General features: G+C 34.1%; 1 protein-coding gene across 2 annotated transcripts in view; it reads left to right on the forward strand.

Moving 5' to 3' along the window:
- Window positions 1-19,818, forward strand: part of LOC110848293 (Down syndrome cell adhesion molecule-like protein Dscam2) — a 102,887-nt gene that overhangs the window by 75,023 nt on the left and 8,046 nt on the right. For both annotated transcript variants that reach the window (XM_035851022.1, XM_035851023.1), the window contains exons 23-32: window positions 372-510; window positions 3,047-3,373; window positions 8,428-8,567; window positions 9,441-9,594; window positions 10,742-10,896; window positions 13,658-13,889; window positions 14,656-14,841; window positions 15,543-15,706; window positions 18,118-18,238; window positions 19,286-19,459. In XM_035851022.1, the coding sequence (XP_035706915.1) occupies window positions 372-510; window positions 3,047-3,373; window positions 8,428-8,567; window positions 9,441-9,594; window positions 10,742-10,896; window positions 13,658-13,889; window positions 14,656-14,841; window positions 15,543-15,706; window positions 18,118-18,238; window positions 19,286-19,459 (1,792 nt within the window). The remainder of the gene's footprint in view (window positions 1-371; window positions 511-3,046; window positions 3,374-8,427; window positions 8,568-9,440; window positions 9,595-10,741; window positions 10,897-13,657; window positions 13,890-14,655; window positions 14,842-15,542; window positions 15,707-18,117; window positions 18,239-19,285; window positions 19,460-19,818) is intronic.

Here is a 19,818-nt window from a genome sequence, read left to right on the forward strand (position 1 = left end):
AATTAAACCCATTTAATTTTCAAATCAAGATTTTCAAAATGTATTTTGATTCGGTTCATTTGGATATTGTAAAGCGGGGGACTTCACAAGTTCTGTAGCATTCGTGTATACAAAATTTAAAAAATATAGATTTTTAGCAACATATTCCTTCGTAATCTGTGGAAACCTTTGTAAATTTAGGTGGTTGCGAATATCCGAGTGAATTGCAATTATACCAAAGCGCCTATTTCTTATAAAAGTTTATTTAAACTTTCTTATTTTACATTTTAGTATTATTTAATTGTGAGATTTTTTCAAATTTTTCGAATTATTTGTTACAAAAAGCAAGGTAAGGTAATATTAAGTATCGCCGCACCTTACTTAAATTCCAGGTTGGCCAGGACTTTGGGGGTGAAACGACGATCGACAATTTACGAAAGTTTACGCGATACACCATCGTTGTGCAGGCCTTCAATGCGAAGGGTGCCGGACCCTCGAGCAGCCCCACCGTCGCCACCACACTCCAAGACGGTGAGCCAAAAAATGCAATTACGTCAGCTTTGTAAACAATTTTTGTAAAATTTATTAAATTGCTTGAAACCGACAAATTTAAGAAATTCCTTTCGAAATTTTACAACTTCATTTACACCTTCATTTTTTAATGAATCAAAACTGTGTAGCCTTTACAAATTCTTTAACTCTGACAATGCGATGGTGCGAAGTGTAACCCTGCGATTTGGTTGAAATTTGGAAATTATGTAGTCCAAGTCAATACAACCAACGTTTCTTAAGGCAGTTTGTGTGAGGATGGGAATTTGTCAAAATATTTGTGGTCAAATTTGAAAAATGTGGGATTTTTACCAGGCGGAGAAAGCAGGCTCAAGTTCTATTCCATTCCCATGCTAAAAATGGCATATTTTTTTTAACTTTAACCTAAAATATTTTGCCAAATTCTGACTATTCTAACTTTCTAAATTAAGTTATGTACAGTATAGAACAACACTCATCTGTACAACTGTTTTGGTTTCAGGTCATTTATAATTTTAATGGAGTGGCGTCAAAGTTATAAATTTTGCATTAAATTTTCAAACGACCTCTGTAAAAAAAATTATGGTATATAGTGATCCTCTATTTTTACAAATTCTGCAGATAAACATTTATATTACGAAGTATGATACTAAAATACTTTGTCGTAATTGGCAATTTGAAAAAGTCCATAAATTTGGAAAATAATTTTATAAACTTTATAAACCGGGATCAGAGTAAGTTTGCAAAAATTTTTAAGCTAATTTTACTTCGAAATATTTGTAAAGTTTTGCAAAAGTTTGTAAGTTTAGGGAATTTATGGGTTTGTCAATCTCCAAACGTCGCAAGGATTGTCCCACATTTTGAAAGTTGAAATTTGTACTGAATTTGTATTAAAATTACATTAATTGAAAATCTGCCAAAATTATAAATTGCAAAAAAAAAAAATAGTGCTTAAAACATTTTTAGGATGGTGTAGTTCTCTCATAAATCATTCATTCTTGAGAGTGAATTGGATCCAAGAGAAGAAGTACTTATTTCATGGAGCGTGCGCAAAGAATGTGTCCTATTTTATCGGGGTCGAGACGTCCTATTTCCCATCTGTACTAACATCGATCACTTGTTTGATGTCGGGTTCCAATGTAATATGCAGATTAACGTGGGAGGAGGCGTTGCTGAGTGCGGAATTAAATCGGGGCTGACACCTGGCCAGCACTTTTACCCGATTTGAATTAGAAGTTGGTTGGGAAATTGAGAATGAAGGTGGCACGTGATGGATCAGATGCCATGAATTTGTAATAATTACATGCTCACATCTGCATGGTCGACACTCTAAAGAATCACGTAGGGATCAAAATTCGAGATCTCTGCAGAAATCTCGAATTATCAATCCCATGGGTTTGATAATTTTTGAATTTTTTCAATCTTCCAGAAAACCTTTTAATAAAAGCTAATGTATAAAAGGCTTTTATACATTAGCGAATCCCAAACTGACAAATTTTTACAAATGGGCAAGAACCTTAACAAAATATCGGTTACAAAATATTACCAATATTCCGTGACAAACTAACAAACATGCAATTATCGAGTTAGGACCTACATAATGTTACTTGACAAGCGTGATTTTACTAGTTTCACAATTCTGGTGTTAAACTATAGCTATAAACTTAGATTTTAAGCTTTCACTTTCACCCTATTTGAATTAGAGACAAAGTTGGCTGGAAAGTTGGGAGTGAAAGGTGTTTGCACGTGATGGATCGGATGTCATGAATTTGTAATAATTCCATGTTCACTGGAATTACCAAGTTTGCATCGTCGACACTCTGAATAAATAATTATGGCGATCAAAATTCGAGATTGTTGAGATTACAAATTAAATTGTTTTATTGAGGCAATTCATGCACGCCTTGGTAGCATTGTAAAATCCGTAAATTCCGTAAAATTACAAACTCTTATAAACTTTTTTGAATATTTCGAAGGAAAATTAGCTTACAAACTTTTGTAAACTTACTCCCATCAAGAACGTTTAAAGCTTTGTATTTTTTAGGAAACTTATGCGTTTTAATAAGTTACCAATGATTGCGTGAATTGTCTCAATACAGATAATTAAGTCTTCATTCTGAATTAAATTTGCCAAACATTATTTGCTAAATTTTGTTACAGGAACACACCATTTCTACCTGTGAAATTTGTTCCAGATACGCATGATTTAGTAGTTTCTCAATTTTGGCGTTAAACTTTGTATAATAAGTACTTTGGTAAAAAGATTAAGAGCTTCAGGATTTTTCAAGCACCCAAGGACCACGGGAATTTCCTCAATAGATATGCATATGTAACTTAATAATGAATTAAATTTACCAACAATTTATTAAATATTTACCAGGAGACTACGGTTGCGTCGACCTTTAAAATTTTATTACGTATACGTGATTTTAGAAGGTTCACAATTTTGGCGTTAAACATCGCCTAAAGTTTTCAACTTATATTTTAAGTTTTCAGACAAGAAAAATAAAATTTCAAAATAAATTTCAAATTTTTTCAGTGCCCACCCAGCCGCCAGAGAAATTTGAGTGCAGATCCACCTCCCCACAAAGTTTGGCGCTGAGCTGGGAACCACCACCGCTCGAAGCGCGACACGGGGTCGTCCAAGGCTACAAAGTGGACGTCCTCGTCGGAGGAGGACAGGACGAGGGGATGGACAGCCAGGCCGAATCGGGGGACCAAATCGAGACCAAAGTGACGACGGAGAGAGACCTCGTTTTGCACGGGTTACGAAAATGGACCAATTATTCCGTCACCGTGCGGGGATTCACCGTCGTCGGCGATGGGGCCGTCTCAACCCCGCTCTTGTGCAGGACGGACGAGGACGGTAAGATTGGCTGCAGTTACCAAAATTGTTTACTAACTTCACAATATTTTTTGAAATGTTTTTGATTTGCAAGGTTGCAAATTCTTTATCTTTCAAAACAAGAAATAATGAGGCAATTCATTGGAAACTTAGTCAAAATTTTACCAAATTTTAGAAAACAAAACAACTCAATTAACCTGAGCATCAATGATTTCACCCAAACGTATTGCGCTGCATAAAACCTATGAAATTTTTTATTTTATGTGTCATTTATAATTTGATTCTAATGGCGTCAAAGTTTTAAATTTGGATTAAATTCTAAACCGACTTCATTTGAAAAATTTGTTTCACATATTTTCACTCTATTTTTTGCAAATTGTTCACATGAACGTTTCTATTACGAAGCAAAGAACCGAAAATACTGAGGCAATGCACGCAGTCTGTAGTAACTTGTAAAATCCGTACAATTTGTTAAATAATTTTACAAACTTTTACAAAATAAAGAGACGCCCTTGATCGGGGTAAGTTTACAAAAATTTGGAAGCTAATTTTCCTCAGAAAAAATTATACAACTTTGTAAAAGTTTACAGAATTTGCGAAATGATACAAAATTATCAATCGCTGCCTTAATCAGAAGTGTATTTAGATTTGTAAGTTGCACTTTGTAAATGTGTAAACAGAATACACTTAGCGAAGTTTCCAATTGTTTCCGAATTTTGTAAAAGTTTTAAATTAATGGACACTGCGATGCTTTTAATTTAGTAAAGTTACAAATATTTCTACAAGCTTACAAAAATATGAAGGATAATAATCAGGGTACAGAGAATACATTGCAAACTTACTACATCGATTGAGAACGTCTATGAATTTTTTTGTACGAACTTCTACAAAACGTATCAGAAAAGTTTTATTAGGTTTCAAAAATCCGACTGAATCGGACCAAGGTAAAATTTTGTAAATTTTAGAATTAAAATGTTTTTATTTGTTAATTAAAGTATTTGCATAATATATGATGCACTAGTGTAGAAGCCCGTCAATCGACGTACAAAATAGGCCCGTCGATAAGCCCGTTACGCCAACATTAGTGAAGTTAGCCTCTCCTGTTCTCTCTGCAGAGTGGAGAGAGAAAAGGAGAGGCTAACTTCTCAACTAAGCCACCGACCCAGCAGCGATACACTCGCCTGCTTTATATAGTTTAGATGTTTGCAAATTTGCAAATTTGGACGACTTTGGTGAAATATATAAACGTTGAAAATATAAATTAATGAACAAACAGGTGGGTAGACCGGCCATTTTGTTGACACAGAACGTTTCAATTTCTATAAACTGATCTTCGTAGTTGCCACATATTCATCTTGTTAAATACACTTTTCGTAAAAAACGGGGAAAACGTCAAAAGTTCGAACACAAATTTGTTAATTTACCTGCTTCCTTACATGTTCTAACTATTCGTTGGATTATTTTTTACTTTTATTTACGTAATGTTCCCGTTTGTTTCTATATTAGATTGAAATTTTGAGGAATTATTCGACATGAGAAAACAAATTGAAATGGGACTAATTTGGCTGCAAATTTTGAAAAGATATCAGGCTTTCAGCGTGATATAAAAAATAATTGGTTATACTTGAGTAAATTCAACGTCAGAAGTTTACACTGAAAAGAGTCAGTAATGTTAAAAATATTTTAGGTGCATGTGCTTTTTCATATGTAAAATTTAAGCAAAACTGCTACGAAAAATATAATATCTATTGCAAAAATAGTGTCCTAAAGGAATTTTGCATGAAAAAATATCCTAGATCAATCTCTCGTCATATTACAAAAAATGGATATTCCGATTTGTGCCAAGTTTCACTTTTTCTTTACTTCCAGTTCAATCTGTGAATTTTCTGGTAACTTTATTTATTTCATTTTGGTCCCCACTCCACGTGCCTGAGGCGTTCCGTGTCGATCGTTGATGCCAATTTTTATCCAACTAGATATTTATTTTTTAGAGTTTCTTTCCACTTGCGAAATAGATTTTATGGAAGAAAGAAAATCTTCAATTGTGAAAAAGTACGTTAGCAAAAAATTGCTAATATTATTCTATGCAGTTTCTAAGCATTTCAAAATTGTAAATATGATATTTTATGCATAAAACTTGTTTTTAGAAAATGTATAAAATGCCAGAAAGAAATTTCTACCCCTTTCAAATTCAGAAATTGAATTTAAATAACCTGGCGGTTATTGAAATTGTAAAAAATTACATTTTCGAAAAATTACAAGTTTCTAATATGCAGTTTTTACGAATTTCAAAACTTGACCTTTTGTGCCTAAAACTTGTATCTAAAAACACCTGAAAACTGTCAAGAACAAATTTCTGTTCTCTTCAAATTATGAAATTAAATTTAAACCAGGATGCAATTCTTAAGTTGCATATGATCATGTGTAAACAAAATTTGCATGTAGTATTCTGCAAAAAGTTGTGTAAGAAATTCAGCTATTTATAAGTTATGATGTGAGTTTTCTCCTTGGAATCAATTTTTGAAGGAGAAATCATTTTAAAGAAATGGTGAATCGCAAAAATAGAATTTTCAGCGAGCCAATTTTTCGTGGGTAAATAGTTTGTATTGCCAATTTTTACCCCGTTACGCATACTTTCTCCGACCCGAATTGATATACAGGATGCAGTTATGTGACTCAAATTGGGCATGAATCTCCTTTTCCTTGCTTTCCTTTGGCCTTCTTGGTTCGAGGGATGTGCGGAAAGTACGCCCACAAAAAAGGTCCCCATTACATCTTTTAGGCAATTCACGTAGTCCTTGGTAACTTTGTAAAATGGGTGCAATTCGTAAACTTACAAACTTTTACGAAATTTTACAAATATTTATAGCTTACTAATTTTTTGTTAACTCCGATCAAGAGCGTCTTTTTATCCTTTAAAACTTCATGCATTTATAACGCACTTTGTAAGAAATAAATATATTTATTGCCAAATTACTACAGAGCTCGAGGGCGTCTCTGTATTTTCTTGTATGAAATGCTGCAAAAACTTTTATTAGTGGGGTTTACTGTGCTTCAAAAATTCAATTGAATTTAATCAAAAATTACGATTTGGTAGAAATTTAGAAAATAAGGTTCGGATTTGAAATCACGATCGACTGATTTCAAATTCATGGAACAAAATTAACATCTGTATGTTTAATTAAATTCTCCAAGTTTGTACATTTCACTAAAGTCGTCCAGGTTATACTAATTAATAAATACTTCGAAACACTTTCATCTGAGTAAGTTTACACAAATTTGAAGGATAAATTTCCTTGAAAATACATATTACTAAAACTTTGTAATTTTGCCTATTTTACGGATGTTATATGCAAACCTTCCAAAAGGACTGCGTAAATTGGTACGCCTCACTCGTGTGAATTGCTTGGAAACTTACGCATGCAAGATTAAACAGTTTCTGGTGTTATCAGTATTATTTTATAAGGTCGGCCAAGATCCACGAAGTCATTTGTAACTTAAAATCCGTAAATTTTGTGAAATAATTTTACAAACTTTTACAACATACAGAGACGCTCTTGATATTAAATAACTTTACGCAAATTTGGAAACTAATTTGCCTTCGAAGTATTTGTAAAATTTGTAACAGTTTGGACGTTAACAGATTTTACCAGGAGTGTGTGAATTGCTTTGTGGAAAATGTGCATGATTTGTAGCAAGTGACGCAGAAAATGGCTCACATCCTTTCTGCCTAATCCCCCAAAACATGTAATGTCGTTCTGCGTTGTTGTCCCCTTTCGAAATATTTGTAAAATCGTAAGTTTATAGGATTTTACAAACTTACCAAGGACTGCGTGAATTCCCTCGTTGAATCGACTTGTCCAAAAAATTTTCATGGTTGGTAGCAAGTTTCCCAAAAAATAACCAGCGTATTTTTTGCCCAGCCCCTTAAACAACATTTAATGTTCCACGTTCTTGTACATATGTGTACTGCTGATGGCCCCGATTTCCTTCCTGGCCGTTCCTCGCGAGGAGCAGGAAGCGTTTGATCTTGGACTAAATGGAGGGGATCGAGAGGCAGGCAATCAAAGCAAACCATGATCGAATCAAATCAATCCCAACCACAAAAACCTACCAGAAAAAATTCCAAGCTCAAATCCCTTCTGCTCAATTGCACTGAAGTGATCGCCTCCTCGTCCAAAGAAAGTTGGTGGATTTCTTAAAATTGGGGGGGATTAGAAATTGAGGCAGAATTTGAGATCAGGAAATTGTACTGTAATTTATGCAGAATTTTAAAATAAATTTCCAAAACTTGAGGAATTATTAAAAATGTCAAACGTTAAATGACAAATTTGTATATTTAAAAAAGTACTTAATACCCCCAATTTTAGAAATTACAAACTGAAATGCTTGAGTGGGGCGCCGTCCAGTATAAAACTGAATAGAGAGGCAATGTTATGGAAATTAAGATGTTTCTTCTTTTCTCAAATTAAATAGTCTGGATTTCCGAGCAGGGTCAATTTCATTAATTAGTTAAGTATGCAATTGAGCAATTAATTAGGACAATTTTTGTTTTAAGATTCATTCATAAAATTCTGGTCGAGTAGAAATATTAAATTGATTCAATATTATTTATCTAAATTCAAGAAGAATGTCCCCTCCTCTTAAATTTAACGTATTGAAAATATTATTATACTAATGAACTTGCTCATTTGAATAATTAGTTAATTAGAGGTAAGAATATCGTTAATTATCTCATCACAAAAGCTTAGCAGACGAGCAATACTCTATCTACATCGTATAAATATTGATATTTATATTTCATAAGAACATTGGCTTATAAATTGTCGTGAGTTTACTCTCAGGTCAAGAGCGTCTTTAATTTCTTTAAAATTATTTTACAAACTTTGATTACGTTTTTTTCGTTTGTTAAATTAATAATTTTGTACCAGTAACTCGCATCAATGTGTTTCACATCTTATTGACTTTACTTAACTAGAACCTAAACATAAATAAATTCCTAATCGACGTCGAAATTTACAAGAAAAAATTAATTACATAAATTTCTAACTATTGAATTTTCTATTTTTTTCCAGTCCCCTCTCCACCATCGGATTTGAAAGCGGTTGTGTCCTCTCGACGGTCCATCCTGGTCTCGTGGCTTCCTCCGGCAAACCCCAACGGAAAAGTCACCAAGTTCACCGTCTACAGCAGAATCTTCGATGGGACAAAAGTGGTAAGAAATTTTACGAAGCAATTCACGCAGGTCTTGGTAACTTTGTAACTTTTCTCTAAAGTTACACAGTTGTACAAACATTTCTAACGAAAATTATATAGGTCACCAATTTTTGGAAATTTAGTCAGATCAAGGATTTTATTAAGTTTGTACAAGTATTTTGCAAAACTTGCATATTTTACGAGCTATGTATGTACCTAATAATTACTGCGTGAATATTAATAATTAAGTTCATTAAATATTTAAAGACGAAAAACCTTGCAGACGTTTACCTAAATTATTTTGGGGAAATATGGTATGCAGAAAATAAATGGTTTCGTCGCTATTAATAAGCATCACAATTTTGATAAGTACATATCCAGCATAAATATTCTCTACGTGTCGTGACGACAATTTGTGTGTCTCTATGTCGGAAATCTCGAACATTAAGTGTACGAAACTTTCAAGATTTTTCAAACTTTTTACTATGTTTAGCAAATTTATACCCAGACGTATGTATGTATGTATGTATGTAAGTTTGTCTTTTGTTTCGAAAAATATTTTCCGGGGGCATCCACTTGCAAGAAATAACTGCAAGAAAGTGGCTATTTCGACCTGTAAGGTAAGAAATGCAAGGCGCAAGAAACGACGCGCGTCGCTATACTTGATACCGCGCGTGGCTAGATGGAACATATTCCTTGCACTTTCCGGCAGTTTCTTGCACCTCGCATTTCTTGTGCTTCTTGCTTTGCAGTGCAAGAAATGTAGCAAACCCGTTAGAAATTAAACATTGTTAATTGTATTTGTAATATCTGTATTCTATATTCAATATCTTTATTATACAAATAATTATATATTACAGTCTCGTTTGCACTGACCACTTTGTAATTTAAGGAAAAGAAGATGGTTTCGTTTCCGGACCTTCGCGTGGAGTGGGTGGGGCTGAAGGAGGCCTCCACGTACGAGTTTTGGGTCAGCTGCACGACTCGAGTGGGGGAGGGCACGCCCACCAAAAGAATCAACGCCACCACCCCAGCCAACAATAAAGGTAACGAGTCAAATTATTTCAGAGATTTGGTTTACGAAATTTCTTGCGTAAACTTTACGTAACATTTACTCTCAACATAGACCCTTTTCTCATTCAACAACCATGATTTTGGATCTGGAGATTATAATATAGAAGATAAACTAAATAACAAACTACAAAATGGCGTGCTACTTATCCAAATTTACAAAATTAAAAAAATTATTCACTCAAATATTTGCAGCCAAGTTAAAATGTGCAAATTTTATAAAGTGTACTATACATACTTTCAAAGCATTTAATTAACATTAATCTGTGAAAAATTTAAATGATCAATTCGTAGCCTAATTTTCCTTTCGTAATTGTCCCACCTTTGTGTAAACGGAGGCTATAAGTTTAACAATTTTACTTCGTTACACAAACATCTAAATGTAAATTAGCTCCGCGATAAAAAAAATCATCGGCAGCCAAGAACAAGGCAAATTTTCAGCCCAAAGACATAAGTAATATCCACATTTCTCAAGGCAGACACCGTGTAAAAATCATGTAACTGATTTCCGGAAAATTTTGACCTACGTTAATTAAAATTAACATGTTTTCGTAAATACGACGCGTTAACCCCAAAAAATCGATTGCACCTGGTTTTATGCATACACTCTTAGAAAACTGATATTAAATCATTACTGGCAGGAGTACACATATGACTCTCCTGGATTCGGTAATAAAGGTAGTTACCGTTTATTAATGTTGTGGTAATGAAAAATTTACTACTCAGAAATAGAAACTAATCTACTACAAATCCGGTAGGAAGTTATTCCCAAATCAATACCCGTAAGGAATATATCTGACTCTACCAGATTTTTAACAGTGTACGCATGCAGCCCCTCAGAGACGAAGAAAGTAATCAAGTTTTGAGCTAAATTGCTCATTTTGCCCGTAATAATTGTTCCTCTTCGGAACTAATTACTCTTTCTATAGAAAAATAATAAAGTCGGCCTATAGGCCGACTTTATTACTCCATTAAATCTACGAGAGGCCCAGTCTCCAGGTTGTAATTACTTTCATGAGAAATTGGTCGTGAAATGCAGCCCTGATCATAACTCCGGCAGAATTTAATATCTCAGGGATTTTTAATATTTATTATCCCCAAGATTTCCTAATTGTTTTTCAGTTTCCGCGAAAATAGCGACTTTTTCTGGAACGGTGGAAATTCCGTGGAAGAAAGAGCTGGGATTGGATTGCGTCGCGCTGGGCGTGCCAGAACCCACGGTGGAGTGGAGTTTCAACAGTGGTGGGGAAATCCATGGGGGAAACGGGAAACGAGAGGTGAGAAAAAAAACTCGAGAAAGTTTCGAACTTTATTTTGAATGTTTCTGTGGAGAGGAGATAGGGTCGATACGCAAATTAAATTACATAGGCGCTTAACGTGATTATTGCAACTTGCGCCAATGCTGTAACTAAAGCATGGCGCAAGTTAGCAAGGAGTGAAATACGACCGCGTAAGATTTGTGAAAGTGTTTCTGCGGTGCAAAATCTAAATGTTTGGAAGATTATGACGCCCAGGTTAAATAAGACGGATTTACCATATTGCATGTGCAAAGTTAAAGATTCTTTGTCCGAGCTAGAAATTTTTGTGAATTGACCATTTTTTGCATAATGAAGTTGAGGTAACAATTGGTCATTTAAGACATTTTTGGTCATTTCAGACACTATTTTTTGTGGGGGATCACAAACAAATAAATTACAACAAAAATTACAATTTTACGATATATTTTTTTGATACTCTTGTACTCACACTAAACTATATTTATTTTTAAAAAACAGTAAAAATCCAGTTTATTTTATTATACATGATTTTTATTGTCGAATGACATAACCCGCATGAAAAAAGATTATTTATTCTCATTACAAAATCTACGCGGTATGATTTATTATCCCTTTTTGTCTGTCGTTTTTTCATCTATTTTCTGATTTATAGCGTCTTCCTCTCCCGACTTCCTCCTCTGAATGAACCTTTGACCCTTTTTTTTGCGCGACGGACGTATCAACAAAAGTACGGATTTAGCGAACAAAAAGAGCACAACAATGAAGTCGAAGTTGAGAAAGACTCGTCTAAAAACTTAATTTCGGTAATACTCACATCAAATTTTGTTTATTTCAAAGCTGGTCTTGTAAATTCCGTAAACATTTAAAAAATATTCCTGAGGAAAATTAGCTTCAAAATTTTGTAAATTTGGCTCCGGTCAAGGGCATCTCTTTATCTTTTGTAAAAGTTTGTAACATTATGTTTTCAAAACTTACGAATTTTACAAGGACATTGAGTGGACTGTGTGAATTGCCTCATTTTTACTACATTCATAATTTTCGAAACAACGAAGGATAAAATTTAGACGAGAAAACTCGATTCCTAATTTCTTTATCATCACCATCCAAACCAAAAGCACTAAAATATCTCATAATATTTAATAATATAAAAGAACCTTCGAAATGTATTAGTTGCCGTTGAAATCTGGCAGTTTAACCGGAAAAAGCGAAATTATATTTACAAGTTTCACAATCCTTTCTTAACTTTTGTTTGAAAGCATCCATTATACGCACTTTCTCCATTACATAATTTTCGAAAAAAACTAAGCATAAAATTCGAAATGAAAATTCAATACAAAATCTCTTCAAACCCCACTGAACCCACCTCAAAAAATTTAATGTATTAAAAAAAATGCCAAAATATATTGGTTGTCATTGAACTCTCGCAGGAACAAGAAATGTCACCCTGTGATTTCCTAATTTTGGCTTAAATATGCGTTTTGTACGCATTTTCTAAGTTACATAATTTTCGAACACGACAGGATAAAATTCGATACAAAATTTCATCATTGCCATATAATTGTAAGTAAATTGTTCGATACACCTTAAAAAATGTTTTCGTCTAAAAACCTTCCAAAATATATTAATCGCCTTTGAAGTCACAAAATTCGCCATAATTTTTCCCAACTTTGGCTTGAATACACCCATCAGACGCACTTTACTTTCTCCCCCGGCAAACCATTCACTTTCTCCCGTCATATCGGATCCCCGGATCCGATTTTGACGGGTTGAACAGCAGCACGAAATATACTTTTTAAAAGAGAAAGGAAAAAAGAGAAAGCGGAAGAGGAAGTTGATGATGATGACGAAGAGAAGGCTGCCGGATGATGCTCATCATCACAACGACGGTATTCCTTCAAAGTGAAAGCAAGTGGATTTTTGGATGAATTGCTGAGCTCTCATCCTCTCCCGGTTTTAAGGACACGTCGGAATTTTTATTGTGAAAGTAAAGCGTTCGTCCCTCATCAGTTTGCCCGCTACGTGACGTGACATGCCGTAAAATGACACGACACTTCATACTTTAATGTGAAATGATCAACACATAAAGATAAAAAGTCGATAAATGAATGAAAATGATTATAGATTGCTAAAATGTTAAGAAAATTGGTTTTTATGCTGTAATAGAGTAATAGAGTTCGAAGAATCGATCCGTCTGATGTGATCTATTATTCCTTATTGAATTTCAAATTTAACGAATTATGACTTTCGGCGTTAATTCTTCTCATTTTGTAGGTAGATAAATTTAATGGAAAATCCTACTTCTAAATTTCCTTGTCTTAAATAGTTTCCAAAATTATAAAAATTCTGTGTTATTATACATAAATACAAATTTATGGGAACATAGATTTTTGACATTTTCAGAAATATCTATTGAGTAATATTAAATAAAAAATAAATGCGAGTTGAAGTCAAGGCATGACATGAAATATTATTTTGTAATCACTCACTCAAGTTGAATAGATATTTGTAATCTAATTTTCCTTCGAAGTATTTGTTAACATTTTATAAAAGTTTAAAGAGTTTATAATCTTACATGAATCACCTCACTGTTTACTTACACGCATAATCGTAAAATTTGTAAGGTGCGTTTAGTTAAAAAGTAGTGTCATCTAAAAAAAATACTCGATAGTAAATTATGTACACAACTAATTTTTAGAGGTTTACAAGAAAAATATGTAACGGATTTTAACCCATGTTTTAACGATCAATTAAATTACCAAAGGTACAACCGAGTCCAGGTGGAAATACGAAGCTGGTCGTGAAAGACGTCGGAGTGGAGGACGGTGGAAATTACACATGCACAGCGACCAACGCGCACGGGAGCGAGAGCGTGGTTTACGTGGTGAAAGTGCAGACCCCTCCTGGGGCCCCCATCCTCCAAGTCATCGAGGTCGGATTCACGTCCTTAAAGGTCGTCTGGTCTACACCACACTCGGGCGGGAGTCAGGTCAGAGGTGAGATGGTGACATTGATAAAAATTGAAAAAAATTTGCAGAAACAAAAAATTCTGTAAATTAAAATCATGGCCTATTTGCATTGATAAAAATTGAAAAAAATTTGCAGAAACAAAAAATTCTGTAAATTAAAATCATGGCCTATTTGCATTGATAAAAATTGAAAAAAATTTGCAGAAACAAAAAATTCTGTAAATTAAAATCATGGCCTATTTGCATTGATAAAAATTGAAAAAAATTTGCAGAAACAAAAAATTCTGTAAATTAAAATCATGGCCTATTTGCATTGATAAAAATTGAAAAAAATTTGCAGAAACAAAAAATTCTGTAAATTAAAATCATGGCCTATTTGCACGCCATGGTCTAATTTATGATGCTTGCACTATTTAAACTAAAATTAGATTGAGGGGTCATTTGCCACAATTTGTGAAATTTTTTGCAACTAAATCTGCTAAAGTGGTCAAAAGTCTTGGTTATCGTTGGAAATAAGGTTTAATTTTTGTGCGAATTTTACCACGACATTTTTTAAATGTACACAAAAAAATGCTGTAAAATTTGCACATCATTATTTAATTCATATTCTTTCCACTATTTTAGATAAAAGAGATAAAATGATGATGTGTCACAATTGGTGAATTTTTTGCTATATTTTTTGCTTTATTTTTAGTTTTCAAACTTTTTCTAATTTCGCGTACAGTTTTTGCAATTTGATGATTGTGCATATTACTTAGTTGTGTTCCTAAATAAAAGCTTTTGTTCCTCGTAGGTTATTTGGTGAGCTACCGTCGAGATGGTGGCGACTGGGAGGAGACGGAGGTTGGCCCACGTGCGACGGGGCACACGCTGCAGCCGCTCCTCTGCGGGTCCACCTACCAACTCTACATCACTGCCGCCAACAAAATCGGGTCCGGACCGGCGTCAGATATTTTAACCCGCAGCACGAAAGGCAGTGGTGAGGAAAGTTCTGAAAAATTTAGGTTTTGAAAACTTAACATTTTGAAAATAAACCGAAATTAATGTATCTGTTCATTATTTAAATATACACAATTTCTATAAATATTTATTTTCGACGTTAGACAAACTTTGTACTTTGTATAGTACAGCAAAGAATTTGAAATATTTTAAAATATATATACGTTATCATAAACACGATATTTTGGAAATATTTCTGTATATATATATTGCAAGATATACATATTCGACATTTTTGCAAAGTATAATTTTTATATTTTTATATATATCATTTTTTAATGCATAATTTTTCACGAAAAAGTAAAAGCAAGAATTTTAGACGAAGCCTACAAATAACTTTTTGAGTAATGAAGCTCTGAAATCACGATATTTTGTATCTAAAATCTTAAATTATCTTGTTCTTAATTAAGATCATGGCAATTCGTTTTCAGCTAGAAATAAAATTGATAATCAAATTTCGGCCAAGTTTTTATACAATTTCGCAATTTTTCCTCGATACACTATTATTGTGGTCAACTTATTTTTAGCATAATTGATAATTTTCATAATTTCCTAAAATTCTTTTCATTTGTTTTTTACCAATTTACATATTTTAAGCTTACCTATTATTTTTCCCAATTTAGTTACTTATAAAACGCCAAACATTTTCATTAGTTCGTAAAATTCTGTAAAAATTTCCAGCCCCGATTTCGCCCAAGAAGGAGGAAGCCCTTATCTCGAACCACTCGACGATCGTGGTGCGTCTGGACCTTTGGAAGGACGTCGGCTGCCCCATTCTCAGATTCATGATCGAGTACAAAGAGTCCCAGGAAAAAAGCTGGATGCGAATTCCAGCCGAGCTTAATGTAAGTCTGCATAAATGCGTGATTTTTTGCACAATTGCATATTTTGTGTTCATAATAATCCGTCCCAATAGCCAAAAAAGTCGTTAACATAAATTAATCTGTAAGCAATCTTTGGAAAATATTATTGGCGACAAATAAATATGTGATAAAGACATGTTTTACACTTTGCATTTTATCATGCATATTTATATTCGAAATTGTTTTTCTTAGGTGAGGCATAGTAACCATGATCACATGAAAAAGTGCATGGTTACGGCGAAGCCTTAGTATGCAAACAGACCCCCCCTCCCAAAGTTCCACTCAAGATTGTGGCAAAACGGCTAATCGTATCAAAATGGTGTAAAAGGCAATCGTGCAGACCTTGCTGGGTAGATGATGCCCGTCAGGTCTAGAAACATGACACTCTTATTTTAACGTAATTAAAATCGATTTTAAACTTTCAAACGACTGGCAAATTCACTTTTACCATGCAATGATAGTGCGAGACCCTGATTTTCATATGCAGAAATCTATAACGCGTCATTTAAAGCAAACCCGAGCTAAATCGGATAAGAAATGAAGAACTTTTCTTGGTAGCATCTGCAACCAGTTCCGCTAATTATAACAGTCCTCCATTACTTATCATGCATACATAAATACGAGGTTTCCCTTAGTAACCAGCACAAGAGAAACAATTGAGGCCTGTACTGGCATATGGAAATAAATAGGTGCATCTACATATATTTATATCTAATATTTATGCACGTTCTTAACTGTGTGTCCACACCCACAGGAGAAACTAATTTGGTACAATCTTAGAAATCCAATATTAAAATAATACCAAGCGGTATTCAAAGTAATTCAAACACCACTCTGTAAAACTGGTATTAATAAGTAATACCATGTAGTACACTCTTAAAACCCTGTGTTAATCGTCACTAAACGCCACTAAACGGTGTACATATGCGACTTAACCAAAAGCCATTTGCAAGCGGTGATAGTAATGTTTTTCACCGCTTGGTGATAAATCTTGCCCGCATGGGGTCAAATTGTCACTGACCCCATGCGTTGTTAATTTTACCATCACATACGCACACCGTTTGGTGACGATTAACACCGGGTTTTTAAGAGTGTAATAGCTCGGTACTAATGTTTTGCCATATCGGTAGCCATTTTTACGGACCGGTATAATTTTAATACCACGACGCGGTAGCAACTTTAATACTGAGGAAGCAATACCTGCCTGACCACACCAGATTTCTGCATTTACACTTCATATAGGGGAATTAATCTAATATGCATCGCATCTGCGCCCACATGTTATAATTAATTTGGTATGTAATGCAATGCATAGGGGGATAGTTAATTTGGGAGGACTCTTACATACTTGTAGGTTTAAAAACAAAAAATAAATAAATTCTTTTAAAAAAGCTTAGGTGAGGCTTGCTTAAAACGGGAAAACAAGATTTTATCATCGTGTAGTAACATAATATGCTAAACCAATGTTCATCTCATGATTTATAATTTTCGGTAAACAGAACAGCAAAATATATGCGTTTGGGACCATTTGCCTCGCCGTGGGCCGTGGTTAATTGAATACAAATATGCCATATTACGTAAATATTAAAATTTTGCTGTAATTAAACTTTGTTAATTTGTGATTTTGCAATCTTTGAATATTTTCCTAGAATAGGTCTACATATTAAAAATTCATGTTCTGCTATTGCATGTAATATTGTATATTAGAAATTAACCTATAATATGCTTGGTAAATATGATCAGAAATCGATTATGGATAGCAAAATTAACCAAAAAGTTATGTATTGTTCCATACGACGTATTTGCCGCCTGTGTGTAACAAATTCTCTGAACACTAATAAATTTTAAAATTATTTTAATTCACAAAACGGCCCACGGCGAGGCAAATGGTCCCAAACGCATATACTTTGCTGTTCTGTTTACCGAAAATTATAAATCATGAGATGAACATTGATTTAGCATATTATGTTACTACACGATGATAACATCTTGTTTTCCCGTTTTAAGCAAGCCTCACCTAAGCTTTTTTTAAAGAATTTATTTATCTAACAAATCAATTTAAGATATGATTTCCACGCAAAAAATCGAATTTTCAGTTTGTCCCTTGTTATTCCTAATTTTTTTTCAGTTTCACCGTTTCAACGCCAATCTACAATTTGAAAGATTTTCGAGCTGCTTAAAAACAAGTCATTAGATTAATGGATCGCTTGAAATAGATTGAAAAATTGAAAACGAGATTCTTTCTTTACATGTGCATGATTTAAAATTCGCATCCTTTTTCAATGCGAAAATCTGTAATTCATGCTATTTGCTCGTGAATAATCAGAAAGAAACTAGTTTTGACATCTGTATGTTGGCCAATAATTTACTTATCAGATAATATTTTTTCCCAGGGTTCTGCCAAGTCGTACACGCTGACGGGACTGCACGCCAACACGCGGTACGACATTCGCGTCACGGGCGGAAACCATGCCGGCGACACGTTGGCTAAATACGAATTTCTCACCAGTCACGGTAACGACAAAAAATATTGCATTTAAAAGAATAAGAATAAGCTAAACGCCGACTTGGTAACGATTTTATTACGGACTGGTTACAACAATCAGTGTTTATGGCGCAATTAACTATGTGCAAGAAACTGGTTTCTTGCAGCTATTTTGACCTGCGAGAAATGCAGGCGGAAGAAACTACCTCCTGCCGCTATACTTCATACAGCACGTGGATAGATGGCAACAATGTCTTGCACTTTCTCTCAGTTTCGTGCACCTCGCATTACTCGCGTTTCTTGATTTGCAATGCAAGAAATGTAGCAAACTCAATAAACTGACAATAATAATTATCCGCAAAAATTTGAGTTTAACCTTCCACTAATTGATTCAAGCGAAATATACTTTAACTAAAGTATACTTCCTGGACACTAATTAACCTTCGCTAGAAATTTATCTACACTCTAAGAAATCCAGTATTAACATAATACCATGCGATATTCAAGTATGAATATCGCTTTACCCACGTCGTGTTGATAAGTAATACTGCTTAGTAATGGCTTCGTATTAGCGGCAGTAAAGTTTTACTGACCGGTATAATTGTAGTACCAGACGGTAGCAATTTCAATACCGAGGAATAAATAAATTCGTAGCAGCCGAACAATATGAGAGCTGCAAAATTAAAATAAATTTGGAAGTAAAATTCAGTTCGGCATTAAAATTTGTCAAGTTCGTGTTTCACTCGTATCTTTGTACCCCATTAAATTTCGTAACTTTGCTTACCGTAAATAACAATTGGTGGTATTTTTTTAACAATATATAAATCTGACCATGCCACGAGCTGAATAAATTTATCCTGTATAGAAGAAATATCCTTCGATAATTATCATGACCATCCGGTAATATATAATATTACCGTAATAATAATACCGTAATATGTAACCGACTCAATTTTGGGTGCCATACTATCGTTCCCTAATTGCTTCTTAGCAAAACTTAAAGAAAATATGAATGAACCACACAGAAATTAAAATACGTGAATTTATCACGATTTTTATGTGGGTTTGATCCGCAGGTGGTGGAAAATCTCCGGGAGAAAGTATTGGAGAAAGTCGTGATGGAGAGAGTGCTTTAGGAGAAAACGAGGCGTCCACGCTGAGCACGTCGCTCCTGATCGTGTTCCCCTCCATCCTCGCACTCGCCATGGTCACCGCCGTCATCTCATTCTTCTGCTATGTCCGGAGAAAACGTACGTTTAGTACAGTAAAAAATATAAAAATTTCAAACGTTAATTTTTTCAAAATTGTACGTTTGCAACACAATGAACGTTTGAGCAAAATGTTGCAGTTTTTCTATAGTGTAAATTTAGCGAAAAATTCAAAGTTTTCATAAAATATGCGTGCACAAATTTCCGCTGACAATTTTGTGTGTGAGTTTAGCGTCATTTGTTTGTCGCGGGAAATGTTGACATAAAAATGTTAAGTATAGATTTGGAATGCGCAACCTAGCTAACATAACATAACGTCGTACTAATTCAGGAAAGACCTAAGTGCAGTCGGTGTTTAATTCAGAAACGACCGAAGTGCAGTCGATGCTCAATTCAGAAAA

The sequence above is a fragment of the Folsomia candida genome, unplaced genomic scaffold, assembly GCF_002217175.1.
Source record: "Folsomia candida strain VU population unplaced genomic scaffold, ASM221717v1 Fcan01_Sc004, whole genome shotgun sequence".
NCBI lineage: Eukaryota > Metazoa > Arthropoda > Collembola > Entomobryomorpha > Isotomidae > Folsomia > Folsomia candida.